This window comes from Triturus cristatus, chromosome 2_1 (genome assembly GCF_964204655.1).
Source record: "Triturus cristatus chromosome 2_1, aTriCri1.1, whole genome shotgun sequence".
NCBI lineage: Eukaryota > Metazoa > Chordata > Amphibia > Caudata > Salamandridae > Triturus > Triturus cristatus.
In genome coordinates this window covers 191,595,777-191,611,008 of record NC_140581.1, presented here as the reverse complement: position 1 = coordinate 191,611,008, position 15,232 = coordinate 191,595,777, and the positions used below count along the sequence as shown (strand labels likewise).

Below are 15,232 nucleotides of genomic sequence, written 5' to 3'. Positions count from 1 at the left end.
GTGGGACGCTGTTCTCACAGAATTGCGGGGCCAGAACCGCAAATCTGAGCCCTCCATGTTTTTTGCGTTTGAATGGGGGAGCGGACAGTATCAATCAATCAATCAATCAATTGCGACGCTTGACCTTCTGGTAGGTCGCTCCCCCCCCCCGCTGCAGCGCCACCTGCACCCCCGCTGTCTGCTGCCGCTGGTGGAATTCGAGGCCCTCCACCACCCGCAGGCTTCCACCCGCGCCTCATCCCTGGTGGCCAGTGGTGGCCTTGGGTACGTTTTTCCAGTGTTCCATTGCTGCCTGTTGCCTTGTATCCTGATCGCCGCTCTGCTCTGTGCCCCCTGCCCCCTCTCGCCGCTCTGCTTTCTGCCCCTCCTATTTTGTATTGTGTATCCTGATCGCCGCTCTGCTCAGTGCCCGCTGCCCCCCGCTCGCCGCTCTGCTTTGTGCCCCTCCTATTTTATATTGTGTATCCTGATCGCCGCTCTGCTTGTGCCCCCTCCCCCCGCTCGCCGCTCTTCTTTGTGCCCCTCCTATTTTATATTCTGTATCCTGATCGCCGCTCTGCTTGTGCCCCTTGTATTTTGCATTTTGTTTTCTGATCGCCGCTTGCTCTGTGCCCCTTTGCTTTTGTACACCTTCGCTCCTCTGTGCCCCGCGCCGGTCTCCTGTCCTCTGCCCCCACCGCAGCCTCCCCTGCGGCCCCACCCCCTCTGTGCCCATTCGTCACACCCGTCCCTCGCCTCCCGCCTCCCAGCTGCTCCTCCCTCCCCACCTCCCCATATATGGCAGCCGCTGCACGGCCGCGCGCATCGGGTGCGCCTATGGCAAGCCCGTCTGCGCCCGTCCACGCCTGGACCGTGCCCAGCGCCAGAACCCCTGCCAAGATGACCACCTCCGCTACGACGCCAAGACCCTCATCGCTCTAAACCCAGGAAGAACTCACACCTGCTACAAAGCCGCCCCGAGGCGCACCCACGGTCCCTTCACCTGCTGGAACTGCAGCTTCTCCTGCCACGAAAGCGCCAAGACACCCACCACAATGGAAGCCAACCAGCTCAGATGCATCCTGATCAACACCCGCTTCGCACACAAACACGCCGTCGAACTCTAGGACCTACTCGACACCCCATCACCGGACGTCGCCTTCCTGACCGAGACCTGGATGAACGAAGCCTCCTCGCCAGACATCGCCATAGCCATCCCAGACGGGTACAAGATCACCCGCAGAGACCGCACCAACAGAGCCGGAGGAGGAATCGCCATCGTCCACAAAAACACCATCAAGATCTCAACAAACACCACCGACACCCTCAGCACCGCCGAACACATGCACTTCCAGATCCACACGAACCCAAAGACCACCTTAAGAGGCACCCTCGTCTACAGACCTCCAGGACCCCGGCCTCAATTCTGCGACTCCATCGCCGACCTCATCAGCACACACGCGCTGACCTCCACCGACTACATCCTCCTCGGAGACCTGAACTTTCACCTGGAGAACAACAACGACAGCAACTCCTCCACCCTGATCGACAATCACGCCACCCTCGGTCGGAAACAGCTCGTCACAATTCCGACCCACAACGCCGGCCACACGCTAGATGTCATCTTCTCCTCAAGCCCCCACGTCACATTCAGCCACGCGTCCAAACTCACCTGGACAGACCACCACTGCATCCACTTCTCCTCCGAAAACCACCCACACACCACCACACCCTACAGACCCCCCGCCGCCGCTGAGGCAAAATCACTGAAGAACAACTACAGACAAACCTCGCACTCAACCCACCGACGACCCCAACCAACCCGGATGAAGGGGCACTCGCCCTCGAACGCTGGATGAACGACTGCACCAACACCATCGCTCCTCTGAAAAGCCCCACCAACGCAGAAACCAGCAGAAGAGTCAGCAGGTTCACCCCGGAACTCCTCAACTCCAAATGCACCTGCCGAAAACTGGAAAACATATGGCACAACAAAAAGACGCCAGACAGCCGCACCGCCCACAAAGACGCCATCCGCAACCACCACCACCTCATCAGGTCCGCCAAAAGAACCTCCTTCACAGACCGCCTTGACAACAACGCACACAACAGCAAGGAGCTCTTCACCATCATGAAAGAACTCTCCAACCCCAGCTCCAACGCGAACAACATCCCACCATCGCAAGCCCTGTGTGACTCCCTCGCCACCTTCTTTCACCGGAAAATCACCAACATCCATGACAGCTTCAGACTCTGGACAACCCCTACTGACCACACCGCACCCCACCGCCCACGACACCCTGACAACCTGGGCCAACGTGAGCATCGAGGACACAATCAAGACCATGGGAACAGTCCACTCCGGATCCCCATCCGACCCTCTCCCGCACCACATCTTCAACAAAGCCAGCAAGTCCATCGCTCCCCACCTGCACAAAATCATCAACCTCTCCTTCGAGACCGCCACCTTCCCTGAGATCTGGAAGCACGCAGAGATCAACGCCCTACTGAAGAAACCCAAGGCGGACCAGAGCGACCTCAAGAACTTTCGGCCCATCTCCCTGCTTCCGTTCCCAGCTAAGGTCATCGAGAAGATAGTAAACACCCAGCTCACCCGGCACCTCGAAGACAACAACATCCTTGACTCGCCCCAATCAGGATTTCGCAGCAACCACAGCACCGAGACCGCCCTCATCGCCGCCACAGACGACATCAGGATCCTGCTGGACAACGGCGAGATGGTGGCCCTCATCCTCTTGGACCTCTCCGCCGCCTTCGACACGTCTGCCACCTCACACTACTACGCACAAGCCTTCACGACGCAGGGATCCGTAACAAGGCCCTGGACTGGACCACCTCCATCCTCTCCGGCAGAACGCAGAGAGTCCGCCTCCCCCCGTTTCGATCCAAGGCCTCCGAGATCATCTGTGGCGTCCCTCAAGGATCCTCCCTCAGCCCGACACTGTTCAACGTCTACATGGCACTACTAGCACGCATCGCCCGACAGCACGACCTCAACATAATCTCCTACGCCGACAACACTCAGCTAATCTTCTCCCTCACTAAGGACCCCCTCACCGCCAAATCCAAACTCCACCAGGGAATGAAGGCCGTCGCCGACTGGATGGAGGACAGCCGCCTCAAACTGAACACAGACAAAACGGAAATCCTCATCCTCGGATCCAACCCCTTCCGCATGGGACGACTCCTGGTGGCCCACATCACTGGGGTCCACCCCGACCCCCACCGACCACGCACGCAACCTGGGAGTCATCCTCGACTCAAAACTCTCCATGACCAAACAAGTAAACGCAGTCTCCTCCACCTGTTTCAGCATGCTCCGCAAGATCTACAAATGGATTACGACCAACACGAGGAAAACAGTCACCCAGGCCCTAGTCAGCAGCAGACTCGACTACGGAAACGCCCTCTACGCCGCAGCCTCGTCCAAGCTCATCAGCAGACTACAGAGAATCCAGAATGCCTCCGCACGCCTGATCCTCGACATCCCACGCTGCGACCACATCACCCCCCACCTGAGGAACCTGCACTGGCTCCCCGTCGACAAAAGAATCCCCTTCAAACTCCTGATCCACGCACACAAAGCACTCCACAAAACCGGCCCAGCCTATCTCAACAGTCGACTCTCCTTCTACGTACCCAACAGGAATCTCCGCTCCGCTGACCACGCCCTGACCACGGTCCCACGCATCCGGAGAACCACTGCCGGAGGCAGGTCATTCTCCCATCGCGCCGCCAAGACCTGGAACACCCTCCCCCTCTACCTGCGACAGACCGAAGACCTGCTGACCTTCAGGAGACAACTCAAGACCTGGCTCTTCGACCAATAGCAGCAGCACCCCCTCCCCCTCCCCCCCCCAGCGCCTTGGAACCCTCACAGGTATGTAGCGCGCTTTACAAATTATGTGATTGATTGAATAGGAAGCTCTACCTCACAGCACCAGCTCTTTATTTTGACTATCTCACCACACCAACTCCCTCCTGATGTGCCGTGTGCCAGCTGTTCTTGTGGCACCAGCTCTGCTTCCGATGCTCTACCTCTCAGTGCCAATGCTGCCTCTGGCTCTCCGTCCCTCCACAGCTCCAGCCCCCCTTTGATGCTCCTCCTCACAGCTCCAGCTCCGCTCACAGCATCAGCTCAGCTTCCGACGCTCGCGCAAAGAGCGCTAGGTCACCCTCTAGTGATTAATCTCGCACCGCCACCAAAACTTGAAAAGTTCCTTCTCACAGCACGTCATTCCACAACAGCCTCCCCCTCCAGGAGCTTCGCTTTACAGCCTAGGCTTATTTTTTTAGCTCTCCGTAGTCCAGCATGAGCCACATCTGGAGCTGCAGATGACAGCACGGCTGGCTCTCCTTTCTGGTTCTCACAGCACTGACGCCACTCAGGAGCTCATACAAGCAGTTCCACCGCACAAGTCTAAAAGGCACAGCACTGGCACACGCACCCCTCCCCCTCCTTTGAAACCACCTGTACCTGCACTATTTCGAATTCCCAGCTCCTCATTGCACGACACGCGACCTTCTCTCGAGCTCCAGCTCACAGCACTACGCCACCTGGAACTTTGTCTGACAGCACGAGTTGCCCTTTTTGGTGTTCTATTCTGACAGCGCTAGATGCCCCCCCCCTCTCCTCCCAAGCTGCACCAGCACCTCATAGCAAACTCCCCATCACCCCCCCCCCCCCCCCTCCTCTACAAACTGAAGCTTCATCTCACAGCCATGGAGCTCCCTCTGAAGCGCTATGTTTCACCTCAAGGTCCCTGCTGAATTTCCCAAGCACTGAGTCCTCTGCGGCTTCCCACTGAAGACAGCTGCGCTCACTCTCACAGCAGCAGCTTGTTTCCCACCCGCACTCCGCTGGATTACCAGCACCAGCACACGCACCCCCCTTACGATGCAGCAGGGGGGTCTGCTGCCGGGGGAGTCCCGGTGAAGCAGGTTCAGTGAGTCCCGGCCGCTCCTCACCTGGCCCGTGCCCTCGCCCGCCCCCCAGGCTCCTGCAGCTCCAGAGCCCGGCTCTCCGCCCTGCCGGCCAGCAGGTGGCCCGGTTGCACTGCGCTTGAAGCAGCGAGGAAGGCTCGGCTGCTCTCGGGGAAGCGTTCGGACACAGCGAGGTGGGACATCGCAGTCTGCTGTGCAGGTTACAGGAGGGGGGCAGCCGCCGGCATCCGGGAAGAAGGTAGGGCAGCAGGCAGGGTTCAGCGCCTGCGGCAGAGGGGGTCCCGCACCTGCTCCCCTCTCACCCAGCAGGGCGGCTCACACACCTCCATACCGAGGCAGGGAGCGGCAGGGCGGAGTGACAAGGAAATGCAGAGGCCAGGAAGAGACAACTCCAGTCCAGGGAGTTAAAGGTCGCATGGCGAAAGGAGGACAGCGGGAGCAAAGGGCAACGCTTGAGCGACTGGTGCAGCCCGGACACCGGCTCTGCCTGTCAAGACACCGGAGCTAACAGAACACCGGCTCCACCTGCCTGGACACCGACGATACCAGAACACCCGCTCCACCTGCCCGGACACCGTCTCCACCTGCCCGGACACCGGCTCTACCTGCCTGGACACCGGCTCCACCTGCCGGGACCCCTCCCCCCCCCACCTGGCTGGACACCACCGGCGCTTCCTGCCTGGACACCCCCGGCCCTACCTTGCTGGACACCGGTGCTACCTGCCTGAACGCCACCGGCGCTGTGAGGAAGCCGGAGCCTCTCAATGGGACCAACCTGCCGCCCCAACGCGCGTGGGATTTAACCGCCCGTGGATAACTTTGATTTTGGGGATTTATTGGAGCAGGACCCCCTTTCTCGTTGGGAAATGTCAGTCTTTGAGCTCTACACCCAGGTGAGTGAGCTGCTTTATAGCCTTTAATGAGAGTAAACACGCAGGCTGGGGCTACCTTTAGATGGGCGCTTCCAACATAACTCTCCTGTGTGCTTTGTGTTGGCATGGGCTCTGCACTGAGTGGGAAGTCATCCAGTTTCTGGCAGCTCCCCTCCTTGGACTAGCTATGGTATATGCACCAGCCCCTGTTAACTTTGCTCAAGTGCTTTTGTTTTGCCCGCTTAACTTCTCAAACGCTGCTTTTTAGGAAGGGCATTAGCCAGAGCAGAGATGCTTTTTGTGGGTACCCCTCCGAGACCTTTTTTTGCTCTATGCGTGTTCAGTGGGTGTTTTTGATTAGCCCTTAGTCATATGAAATTAGTGTAACGCCACCCAACTCTGGGGTTTGTGAATGTTACAGTGAACTGTGTTTATGTAGTGCTAGTAAATGATGTACACTGCATATTGGCGCTCGAATGCAGCCAGCAAAAGTTGCCACAGCTCCCAAAAATCCATGTTTCGTAAAATAATAAGACAAACTAAATGTCACACACGGCATAGATAGCGCCTAGCAACAGTAGAAGTAATCGTAGATTAAAACGGCACCATAATAAAAGAAATCGCTAAATAAGTTTAGAAGGGTAAAAACTATATCTGAAGTTAGAGATGTAGCGACCTCCGATTACTAAGCAATGTACGGTGCCACTTGGTGGGGGCTAGACATTGGCATGTGTGGTAAAAACTAGGAACACCTTTCCCTCCCCCTCTGTGCGGTTGGCAGAGCCCGCCGTTCTCAGGCACCTGCGCCCTCGGGGTAGAAAGCCAGGCCGACTGGGAGCGGGGACAGGTGCACTGACGTCAGCGGAAGTTTCACTTCGGCTTCGAGCACACCCCGCTCCAGGGACTCCAGTCAAAGGCGCGCTCCGATCTAAGGCGTAAACTGCTCCCTGGCGCTGTTCATGGCAGGGGGTTGAACTTTCACGTTTTCTATAAAGTCGTCCAGTAACCGCATGCATAGTAATGTTGTCAGAGGGCTTTTGGTCTTTTAAGCCTCTATTTGTCTGAGTCTGATGGGCGGAGCGTGAGTCGTAAATGAGCGACGCCCCCTGGAGCGGCTCTTACAAGGTGTGCGTGCGCCGGAGGGGAGGGTTGTTCAACCTGCTGAGGGATTAAACCTGCTGTTTGTCAGGCTCCTGGCATCTTGCGCAGTGTTGTAAATGCCGCCGTCTACAGGCGTTTTTAAATGTTTAAAAATGGATGATGTATTTACGTATTCACGTGAAGCGTAATGTAGAATTGTGCTAAACTGGTGAAGCTTATTAGCTCAGTGGGTTGAGTGTTTGCTGCTTAAATATTATGTTATTGTATTGTATTGTAATTGCATGCATTTATGTAGCGCTTACTACCCCTGACGAGGCGTCGCGGTGCAGATTGAAGTTTAGCATTCGGTCTGAACTCCTCCTTTCATGCTCCTGAAGAGACAAAATTAGTAAAAATTTCGACTGACTACTGATATTTTGTTAGAGCTGCACGCGGCTGCTGTGTAAACTACACGTTGGCATCATATTGCGCAGCATAAGCAAACTAAAGTGAAATATAGCTTGCACTGTGACGCAACCTGTCTTAAACCCCCGCAGCGGACGTTGCTCCCTAACATTAAAGGCAGGCTGGGCTGTCAGTCTGACTCTGAACGCTAAATAGTTTAACCTGAAACCACCCTGTCATTATGTTGATGACAAACAAAACAAGCAGGGCAGGCTGGGGACGCCGAGCAGGCATGCACACGCCGTGCTCATTGTAGTGCCTAGATCCAGTTCTAGCTGCGAGATGGTGTGAACACTGGCGAGGGGGCACTGCCCACGTGATCTGATTAACGGAGATCGCTCAGTTGGGTAATGCACCTGACGCAGAACATGTGTGTGTGTGTGTAACCTGGAGGTCACAGGGTTCAGTTCCAGCGGCTCAGGCTTCATTTCATGCTTTCGAGGTCGACAGAACCAACACTACTGCGTCTGGTAAAATTACCACACTTTCTTCATAGTCCGCAAAGCCGTAAGACTGCAGCACTGGCTGTTTGAAGGGCAGTGAATTTATTGTTACATTAGTCTTGGTTAGCAGATAATCTTCACCTTATTTACATTGCATATGGTCTGCTTAGGAAAATGCTTGTAATATAACGCTTACTAATACAGGAATGAATGTCCTAGCACTCTACATGTTTGGGTTTACAAGTTATCCGACTGAATATGACTTATTTGATTAAACTCTGAAGTATAAGATGACATGACATAAACATTTCAGCAGCTGACGCTTAACCCACTAATCTTTCACTTCAAGGGGAGAGAGGGGCTTTGTTTTCCCTGGGCTTGGAACTAGTGCACCAATCCTGGAGGTACTGCAATGTGAGGATTGAAAAACAAAATTTGTACTGCTGCTCTGTATCTAGGGTTGTTGTCTTTTTTTTTACCATACTGCTTACGTTTTGTAAGGATATAAGCAATGGCCATTGAAATGGGTCCATTGAGGGCCCTGTTGTCATGTCCTTAACTTTTCAGGCAAAATCACTCACTGATTTCTGAACAGTGAGTGTAAAAGCGTTAAGGTAACCATGTTGTTCCTGCTTCCATTTCACATGGTTTGCAAAATTTTGCATTCCCTATGATTGTTTGCTTTTTCCAGGATGCTGTCACTTTTTTTTTGTAGGCCACATATTGCTCTTGCCCAGTGCGTAATTTAAATTGAGCCGCATCCAGGTGTTTATAGCTGGCAACAATTCGGTTGTAGTTGAAGGCAGTCTGAGTTTTTCTCAGTGGGGCAGTATGGTGTTCAGTGGGGGAGAGGATGTGGCACTATGGCCAGAGCTGCTGAATTTGGAACAGGGGAACCAGGTTCAGCCTTAATAACCAGTCCGCCAGACCACTCTCCTGAGAGAGCACTATCTCATGCTAGACCTTAGAAGGCTTCTCAAGACATTAGAAGCCCCGGTGTCGTAGCACCAGCAGGTGGACCCTAGCATGACCAGTGTAGGTTACCCTTCAAGGGCAAGGCTTGTCCACCACTATTCATACTGAAGTTCACCTCCAGTCTTGCGGGCAGGCCTATGAAGCAGTACACCCTAGAACAGTGACCCTGTCACTGAGATCACAGATCCCTTGAGAAGGTCCAGCTCTAGGGCGGTGCAACCGGTGTGACCGCACCAGGTGCTCACTTTAGGTGGAGGCATCATTTTTGCAAGTATATTATGGTTTTAAAAGCGCTTGCTGCCTCCTTCCTGGCCTCCAGTAATTTTCGGTAACAATAAAAATGTCATGATGACTCTGGTGATTAATGTTCTTCCTAGAGAGAGGTCGGAATTTTGTCTAATGGAAGATTTGACTCATGGAAAGGTAGCTCAGAGGGTTAATGTACCTGCTGCTAAGAACATGTACCATGCAGATCACAAAGTGCACATAATGTAAATAGGCCAGTGGGCTACTGCTTTTGTCAGAGAGATCCTTTTGTTACTTGCAGTTTACAAGTTAAAATCCTAACATAGAACAGTGAGCTATTAACTGTCATCTACTCCGCAGCAACACAAGTCACATTTTTCATTAACTTTTGATACGTTTGAGCTACAAACAATTTATTAGTTTAAATGGTCAGATCATGCTGCAGATCTTGCATTATGAGGCAAATATGGCAGATCCATTATTATTTAGAAAACATTTGCAAACTAGGATTTTTAGCCATTCATGTTTGAACTGCTGTTTTGGAAAAGGGAGAAGTGCTGATGACAGAAACTCCGTGGCTCGGAGACAAATGGCTTGTGCTTCCACATTTTATCGTATTTGGGGACATTCTGTGATTAGAAGCATATCCCACTTTGTGAACACATTTTACTGTCAATAACGCATGATAACCTTAAATAATCATCTGTATCAATTGGTTGATAAAACTGGGCAGTGAAACCAAACAAATACAAAAAAATTGGGATGTTTGCGCATTCTGGCCACGCCTCTGGCTCTGCCCACTGATCCAATCCTTGGGTTATTCCCGCCCTCTGATTCTCCGCCCACAGTTCCCCTGCTTTTTCCCCCCCACTTTGACCACTGATATATCGTGTTGCTGGATAGTGGGAACACCACACCAGTAAAAAGTACCATACCTATGATATTATAAATTCCAACAAACTGTTGACTAGCAGGTAGCCCACTGTACAACCTGATTAATGAGTCATTATCACACTGTTGTTAACAGGCACATTTTGTAAATATAGGACCTACATTTACAAACGTTACTAATGATTCTGTATGGTCCCGTTATTTGCCAACTGTGTCCACTGGCGGACTCGGAGCGGAGGAGGTCCATGCGGTAAGTCGTGAGGGGGTGACATCATGAGTTACCCGCACCGGGTGACACCAACCCTAGTGACGCCACTGCTAACTACTAACCATGAAAGTGGGTCGATGATGTGGTGTAATGACCAGAGCTGGCGACTTCGCAGCTGGGGAACAAGGTTAAAATTTCAGCGTCGGCTCAACATTCCGGGATTCTGGGCAAATCACGTAATCTCCCCGTGCCTACCATGGTGCTCATGAAAAGTGCCGGTGTTCATGATTAAGAGCTGATGCTCAGCCTCAGAAGCCACTGAGCACTGGAAACCACCAGCTCAAATGAAGCACTGATAAGGATGCTAGGAGTTGTGTCTAATGTGTTATGATGTTATAGGGTGATGCGTAAATATTGCTTGATCAGGATATGCTATTGAGCTTGTAAACACTAAACCAGCTAGGTGGCTTGTAGCTGGTAAATGTGCGCGACGGCCTAGGAATTGGGTCTCCTCTCCAGCTGGCAATGAAGCGGGCATGAACCTGGATGCCACAATGAGCTAGTCAAAAGTGCATAACTTGAAGGGAGATAATGATAGAAAGCGTAAATGAGGTTGGGAGAAGATTGGCGACACCACGTACAGTTCAAACCTACCCACCGCTCCACCACCAACTGCACACAGATAAGGGGCTCTCATAGAGGCAAAAGGAAGGGTGTAAGTGGGTGCAAAGTTCAGAGCTAAGTGCAATGACCGAGATCTGATCTGCACTACATGATAGAAAACCAGCCCTTCACCCTACTCTGACCAGATAAAATACCAGAAAAGTAGCTGACCTTCAACCAACACCCTGCGCTTGTAGGCAAAGAAAGCGAAATATGGGACAGGCCTGCCTTCGATGCCACAGCAATGCAACCAGATCTTCATCCTTTCTTACCCCGCCCTGCACAGACAAGGTTGGACAGAGGGAATCAGACAAATGCCACATGCAGGCCAGGCAAGGTACCCAGCCCAGAGGCATCAGATGAAACATGCCTGTGTGTTATTACATTAATAATAGCCATTTATATAGCACTCAGCAAACTGAGTTATTTTAGCTTTTGATTGTCTTCATTAGTACACAACTGAACCAATTTGTATCTCTTAGAAGGATGAAAGTTTTAGTAAAAACTTGCAGGATCCAACAATATCACTTTATTATTAAATGCAGTTGTTTGCGGAAAGGGCGTAACACACTAAGCTATGTAGTTATCATTCCAAATTGTGACCCACAGGTTATAAATGTACATGTGTGTAACATCAGCATTAAACCCCTGAGCTGTCTTACCCAACATATAAATATGAGATTCAGCATTAAATGCAGTGGTCTGGTGCAGACAGATAAATCAGCAACCTGTATTATGTAGATAGAAATTGTGACCAGAGCTTGACTGGTCAGTTTATTATGCTTTTTCAGAAATAAAAGTATAAATATAAAATTAAATCAGCAACTGCAAGATGAAAATGCCACAAACCTATTTTAGAGCTGATGTTTTCAAATGATTTAACACAAATAAAGGCAGAACCCCTATGTTAAAATGAATGCAGATAATTGTACATAAACTAGTATTTAAGTACTGTGTCTTGGCCCTTCTAGAACCCCAAAACTTGCATTTATGTCCAGCATTTTGTTTTTAGAAAAGGTGGCAACTTCCTACAGGTCTTCAAAACATTTAGAAGGACACCCAAGGGATGCTCGCAGCTAAGGCCACATGCTTAGAACCCATACCCAGATGCACCCCTTGGGAATCAACAGAGAGGTACCGTACACCACTGTGTGCTTAATGCTTATGAGGTATGAGATTGGCAGCTTCAAAGCAAGTTTCTCTACCTTACAGAATAGGTGCAGCATGTCATCAGCAATGCCAGTGCCCCGCACAGAACAGGTACAGAAGGGTATTAACAGTGCAGGCTTTCCTCCTTCACAGAACAAATACGCCACATCAGCTTGGGTGCAAGCTATCTTCTCTCACAGAAGAGGTATAGCACACCGTCAGCAATGTCAGCATCTAATCCTCACATCACAGGTACAACACACCATCATCGGTGCATGCAACCCTCCTAGAACAAGTACAGCCGTGCAACAGCAGAGCAAGCTTACCTCTCTCATGGAACAAGAACAGAATGGTAAGAGCAATACCTGCTCCCCTCCCTGACTGAAAAGTTACTGCACTTTGGATTTTTTTTTTTTACTGAGTTTTGTATAGCATGAACTTGACTCGAAGTTATCGGGTATCAGAGCGCTTTACATAGCACCGGTTGCATTACCACATTCGTTTTGTTAGGCACGGGGAGATTAATTGATGTGCTCAGAATCACAGAATGTTCAGCGTCATTACCGAGACTCGAACCCGGTTCCCCAGATCCGGGGTCGACCGCCCTAGCTGTTTAGGCCAACTCCTCTCCACATCATTGGCAATACAAGCTTTCTACCACAACAAAACAGGTAAGGCTCTCTAAGCATCACTGAAGCTTCCCTCATCACATAACGGGTATAGCACAATCTCCCTCAATAGTGCAGACCCCTTTGCCTATTTTAATGCGTCTGCTTCAGTGTGGTTGTGTAGGTGGGTAAGTGCATGAAAAGATGAGTGAGTAAACAGATAAATACAGGTCGGTAAGCAGAGGGTTGAATGGTTGTATCGATACATGAGTGAGTGGATGGAGGAGTGGGTAGTGGGGTGAGGTGGTGGCAGGTGGGTTTGTGGCTGAGCATCACAACCAAGGCCTGCTAGGGGTACGAAGCTTTTCCACAGTGCGTGGACCGGATCATCATCCCAGGCTGAACACAGAAATAGAGTGAATGATAGGCAGGGGCCCACAGCGCTGGGGCGTAGTTTTAAGCGGATGAGTGTCCTCGACCAAGCCTGCGCATCACACAAACCCCTCTAAGTCAACAGTGGCTTGATCTTATGTGTGATGACAGGCAGCAAGGCCCGACTAAGAAATTATTCAAGGGGTGTTCATTCCATTCTGGTGTGGGCAAGCCAACAAATTAACAGGAAGAGTCGAGCCAAAGCCAAACCAAGGGACTGGCTTGGCTCCAAGAGCCTGTGCGCAAGTAGAGCCGTGCAAATATTTAACATGTAAATCATGCATCAACCATCATGTAACAATATGATAAATTCTCCTCTAAATTCAGAAAAGTGCATTCATTTAACACACTGAATCATGCCCCCTTAGTACATCAGATTATATTCCCACATTGAGAGAGTGAGAATTTTTTTTTGTAATTGATAGTTTTTAAACATGAACTCAGAAACATTCCTGCTTCCTCTCTGATGACAGTGCTATTAGTGGACTAAGAGGCAAGTCATTTGTCAGAAATAATCTAAAGTGGCCTGCATTCCGGTTATATATGGAGCATCGTTATAGTCTACTAAATCACAGCGCACATCCTGAAATCACATATTCATACTTGTTCACATATTTGATAAAAGGAGACCCGGGGCATAAAATATTTGCCAAGAATCACACCGTTTGCGAGCAGGGCCGCTGGGATTGATCATAGGTTTTCTTGTTTCACATTGGGCAGTAAAGTCACTGGACAGGTATCTCTTTCTCCCTTCTGTTTTTTGATAAATTTATAACGTGCTTTTAATTCTTAGCGCCTGAGTGTCGACCGTTAGTGGTAGGCAGAAGCCGCACGAAAGCTCAGCTTGTTTTGAGCTCGAGGGACCAAGAGGACCTCGAGCTGAGGTAGAGCCAGGATTCTGGCTCTAGCTTTTAGTGGCTCGCCCGCCTCTAGTTCCATCCCATACACCCCCCTGAAGCTACGCCTTTGGAGATATGTGATCTTTTTTGTGATGCCCTGAAACAAGTATGGCTGCCAAGTTTGGGCCTATTAGTAGTAGATGTAGCAGTTTAGTTGAGGCTGCTCTAGAGATACTAATGTCTAATCCAGGCGCGGCTGGAACATGCAGCTGTCTTTCAGGAAGAGACTCAAGAAAGTATTCATTTTAAAGGGTAAGTCCCCGCTTTCGCGGTTTTGGGCACTGATTGGATCCCAGTCACAGTTCCCGCCTCATCCAGTGATTTTATTTTTGTCATTGTTGAAATCAACACTTGGCAGCCACGGTTTAACTCTTTCCGTAACTTTATCTGAAACATTTAAAGTGGAAGAGGGTCATGTGCTACTTTGTTATTCATGTGGAGCCCTCATTCCAGAAAAAGGGAAACACACAAAGTTACAAAGTAACAGGCGCTTCTTGCATTTACAATGTGTCTGAGAGTAGCCAGGGTGGAGAAAGATGGCGTCTGCTAGGTGTTAACTCAGGGGCGTGGCTACCATTGGTGCAGCAGGTACAGCAACAGTAGGCCCACTGAACCTTGCTAATTGCCTACTTTAGTACCACAGCCATGAGCCAATTTCCTTTCTTGCACCGGTGCCAAAGGTATCCTTGCTAGGCTACTCTGTTAACTCTCAGCTGTTAAACTTGCAAATTATATTTAAAAAATGACTGAGTTTGGGTTTTTTCTCTATATGGTTACCGGGTGGGGCCAGAAAGCGTTTTGGATGGAACTTTCCCTATAACACTTTCGGGTGACAGAAACTTGTTCTAGAAACTGCAACTCTGGATGCCAGGGTTTCCAAAGCCATGTGCTTATGGAGAACAGGAGGAACAGGTTACCATCAAATGGGCCACCGCATGGAGTTCCCTCCGTGTTTGGAAGCAGACTGGTCTGACTAGCAGTGAATTTAAGAACGTTTCTCAACATCTACTCTCTGATTGTGTTTACACAGATATTGAGCTGGGAGGATAACGAAACGCCGTGCAGACTGGTGGAGACATTTAGTTTATTCTGACTTGTTGTGTATCACCGGCGCGCATGTAAACTCTGAGGCCATATTCATGCACTAAGGTTGACAGAGGTGTATGTAGAAATTATCAAAAAAACTATGGAGCTAGTGGCAGTAGTGAGTTTTGCTTTCCCCTTTATTGATATACAACTGCAAGTTCCAGAATGCAAAGGAAAATGCAGGAATGGGTGGGGTATCCACGCCTGAAATAGCGCGACTTGATAATCCTGCAGATGTCTCACCCTTAAATTCCACGAATGTCGGGAGGCC

General features: G+C 50.6%; 1 protein-coding gene across 2 annotated transcripts in view; it reads left to right on the top strand.

Annotated features, from left to right (window-relative positions):
* Positions 1 to 5,025: 5,025 nt before the first annotated feature.
* MYO5B (myosin VB) overlaps positions 5,026 to 15,232 on the top strand; it is a 1,021,014-nt gene continuing 1,010,807 nt past the window's right edge. For both annotated transcript variants that reach the window (XM_085629682.1, XM_085629691.1), the window contains exon 1: positions 5,026 to 5,837. In XM_085629682.1, the coding sequence (XP_085485808.1) occupies positions 5,811 to 5,837 (27 nt within the window). In that variant the 5' untranslated portion in view covers positions 5,026 to 5,810. The remainder of the gene's footprint in view (positions 5,838 to 15,232) is intronic.